Source organism: Manacus vitellinus, unplaced genomic scaffold (assembly GCF_001715985.3).
Source record: "Manacus vitellinus isolate BGI_N305 unplaced genomic scaffold, ASM171598v3 scaffold_52_pilon, whole genome shotgun sequence".
NCBI lineage: Eukaryota > Metazoa > Chordata > Aves > Passeriformes > Pipridae > Manacus > Manacus vitellinus.
This window is the reverse complement of record NW_021940628.1, coordinates 2,663,406-2,665,557: the sequence shown is the minus strand read 5'-3', so window position 1 is coordinate 2,665,557 and position 2,152 is coordinate 2,663,406. Positions and strand designations below refer to the sequence as shown.

General features: G+C 65.5%; 1 protein-coding gene across 1 annotated transcript in view; it reads left to right on the top strand.

The window, feature by feature from the left end:
* The window catches only part of KIAA1522 (KIAA1522 ortholog), a 7,971-nt gene that overhangs the window by 1,738 nt on the left and 4,081 nt on the right, over window positions 1-2,152 (top strand). Inside the window, exons 2-5 of the mRNA XM_029963045.1 lie at window positions 41-195; window positions 1,364-1,481; window positions 1,847-1,963; window positions 2,082-2,150. Of these exons, the coding sequence (XP_029818905.1) occupies window positions 41-195; window positions 1,364-1,481; window positions 1,847-1,963; window positions 2,082-2,150 (459 nt within the window). The remainder of the gene's footprint in view (window positions 1-40; window positions 196-1,363; window positions 1,482-1,846; window positions 1,964-2,081; window positions 2,151-2,152) is intronic.

The following is a 2,152-nucleotide window of genomic DNA, read 5'->3' as shown; positions in this document are numbered from 1 at the left end:
GGGCTGTGTGGGCGGCGCGATGGGACTGACCGGAGTCCAGCGGTGGCTGAGGTGTGCAGGGGGCACTGCCAGCTCGGCAGCTGCTTCCCTACCTGTGGGCTCTTCCAGGGGGGATTTACCTCCTGCCTTCCCTCCACAGAGAAGCAGAAGCAGACCAAAAGTGCCTGGGACCACGGGGACACCAGCAGCCTCCAGGTGAGCCCTGCCGAGGAGCTGCCTCTGCCTTGTGGTGCTCTTGGGGGTGCCCCGGGGGGTTAGGGGACACAGGATGGCTCCTCTGTCCCCCCTAAGTGGTGTCTGAGGTCAGACAGGGAACCAGCCAAGGTGGCAGGACCATGTCCAGGGGGGTTGTTGGGCAGGAAGAGGCTGTGTGTCCCTTGGTGTCATCCCCTTTGCCCCATAATGAGCCACTGTCCCTGTGCTTGGCCTCGACACATTCTGCCCTGTGGGGCTCTGCTGGGGATCCTCACCTTTCCTGCATCCCTCTATCCCCCTGTTCCTGTCCCACTGGTGTCCCCTGGCAGCCCTGACCAAGGTGGAGGGGTGGGATGGCACAATAGGGACTGTTGGCCATATCCAGCCTGGTGTCTCTGCCCCTCCCCAGCTGCTGACAAGGAGAAACTCCACTCTCTTGGCCAAGCTGGGCTTTGGCGTGTCCCTGGGCTCTGACCCTGCTGCCAGTGCCTCACCCGCCTGTGTTTGCTCAAGCTGCTGCCTCCCACTGGCTCTTGTCCCCTTTAACCCCTTGGAAGCAGGGTCTGGAAACCCCAGGGTGGGCAGAGCCACCGGGGCAGCGAGGCGGAGGAGTCAGGATGTGTCTCATCCCAACCTCTGCCTGTGCCAAGGGATGGTTTGGAGGGGTGGGAACACTGGAAGCTGTGCCTGACGCGGGGCTGTGCCACTGGCCATGCCCACAGTGGCACCTGAGTGCAGGGGGTCCCCAGCCTGACTGCATCCCTGCCTGCTTGTCCCTGTCCCACGCCCCTCTCCCAGCCATGGCAGCCCTCCAGCCCTGGGATCCGGGTCATGGCCGGGCTGGGAACAGCCATGGGGCCAATTTTGGCTTGGCACAGAGGTGGGGCTGGCAGTTCCTTCAGGTGCTCCCCTGGCGGGCCAGACCCCGGCTGTCCTGCTCTCCGGGGGGCTGCGAGGCCACGTGGGGTCCCAGGGGCTGCTCCCAGCCCCGCTCCTGGTGGGAGGACTCTGGATGCCGGCGTGGCTGACTCAGCCTTTGGCCCTCGGAAAAGCTTTTGTCTGGGCTGCGCAGTGAGTGTGAGGCAGGGAAGGGGCCTGGCTGGGGCTGGGGCAGCTCCGTCCCCGCTGCCCGGGGTCCGCTGAGCCCCCTGTCCCTCTGTCCCCGCAGTCCTGCGCGTTCTCGGAGGATGACAGTGTGTCCATCCGGAGCCGGGCGGCCTCCTGTGCCACGGACAGCACCTCTGAGGACGCCCTCTCCATCCGCTCCGAGATGATCCAGAGGAAAGGTACCCGGCTGGGCGGCCGTGGGACGGGGGGGACACCAGGCAAGGGGATGCAAGGGGGGTCGGAGCTCATGGCAGGAAAGCTGGGCTCTGCCTTGGCGTGGCCACGAGCCAGCGCAGGGATTTGGGGGCCCTTGGGAGAGATGAGAGCAACTCCGGCTGAGTCAGAGCGCTGGGGCTGGGCGAGAGGGATGGACAGACAGACAGACACCGTCTCCTCCCTGCTGCTGGTGCCTCTTCGGGCTGTTCCATGCCTGAGCCTGGCTCGTCCCGGAGCATCTCTGTCAGTGAGGGGGTGCTGGGGACACTGGGGACACCCTGGCCAGGGCCCCCCTCACACCTGCTGGACCTGCTCGCGCCTCTTGTAGGTTCCACCTTCCGACCGCACGACTCCTTTCCCAAATCCTCGGAGAGGGCTGGCAAGAAGAGGAAGGACAGGAGGACGACGGTGCTGGGCATCCCCCAACATGTCCATAAGGAGCTGGGTAAGCACTGGGGGTAAGGGGGATTGTTAGGGTCTGGTCTCGTTGTCCAAGCTCCGTTTGCCTTGGCTCGGAGCATCTGCCTTGGGATCACGCTGAGGTCATCTCTCCCTGCTCCCAGGTCTCAGGAACAGCCACGAAGCCAAGGGCCATCCCGGGGCTGATGGGCGAGGGCCGGCGGGGCGCGGGGGC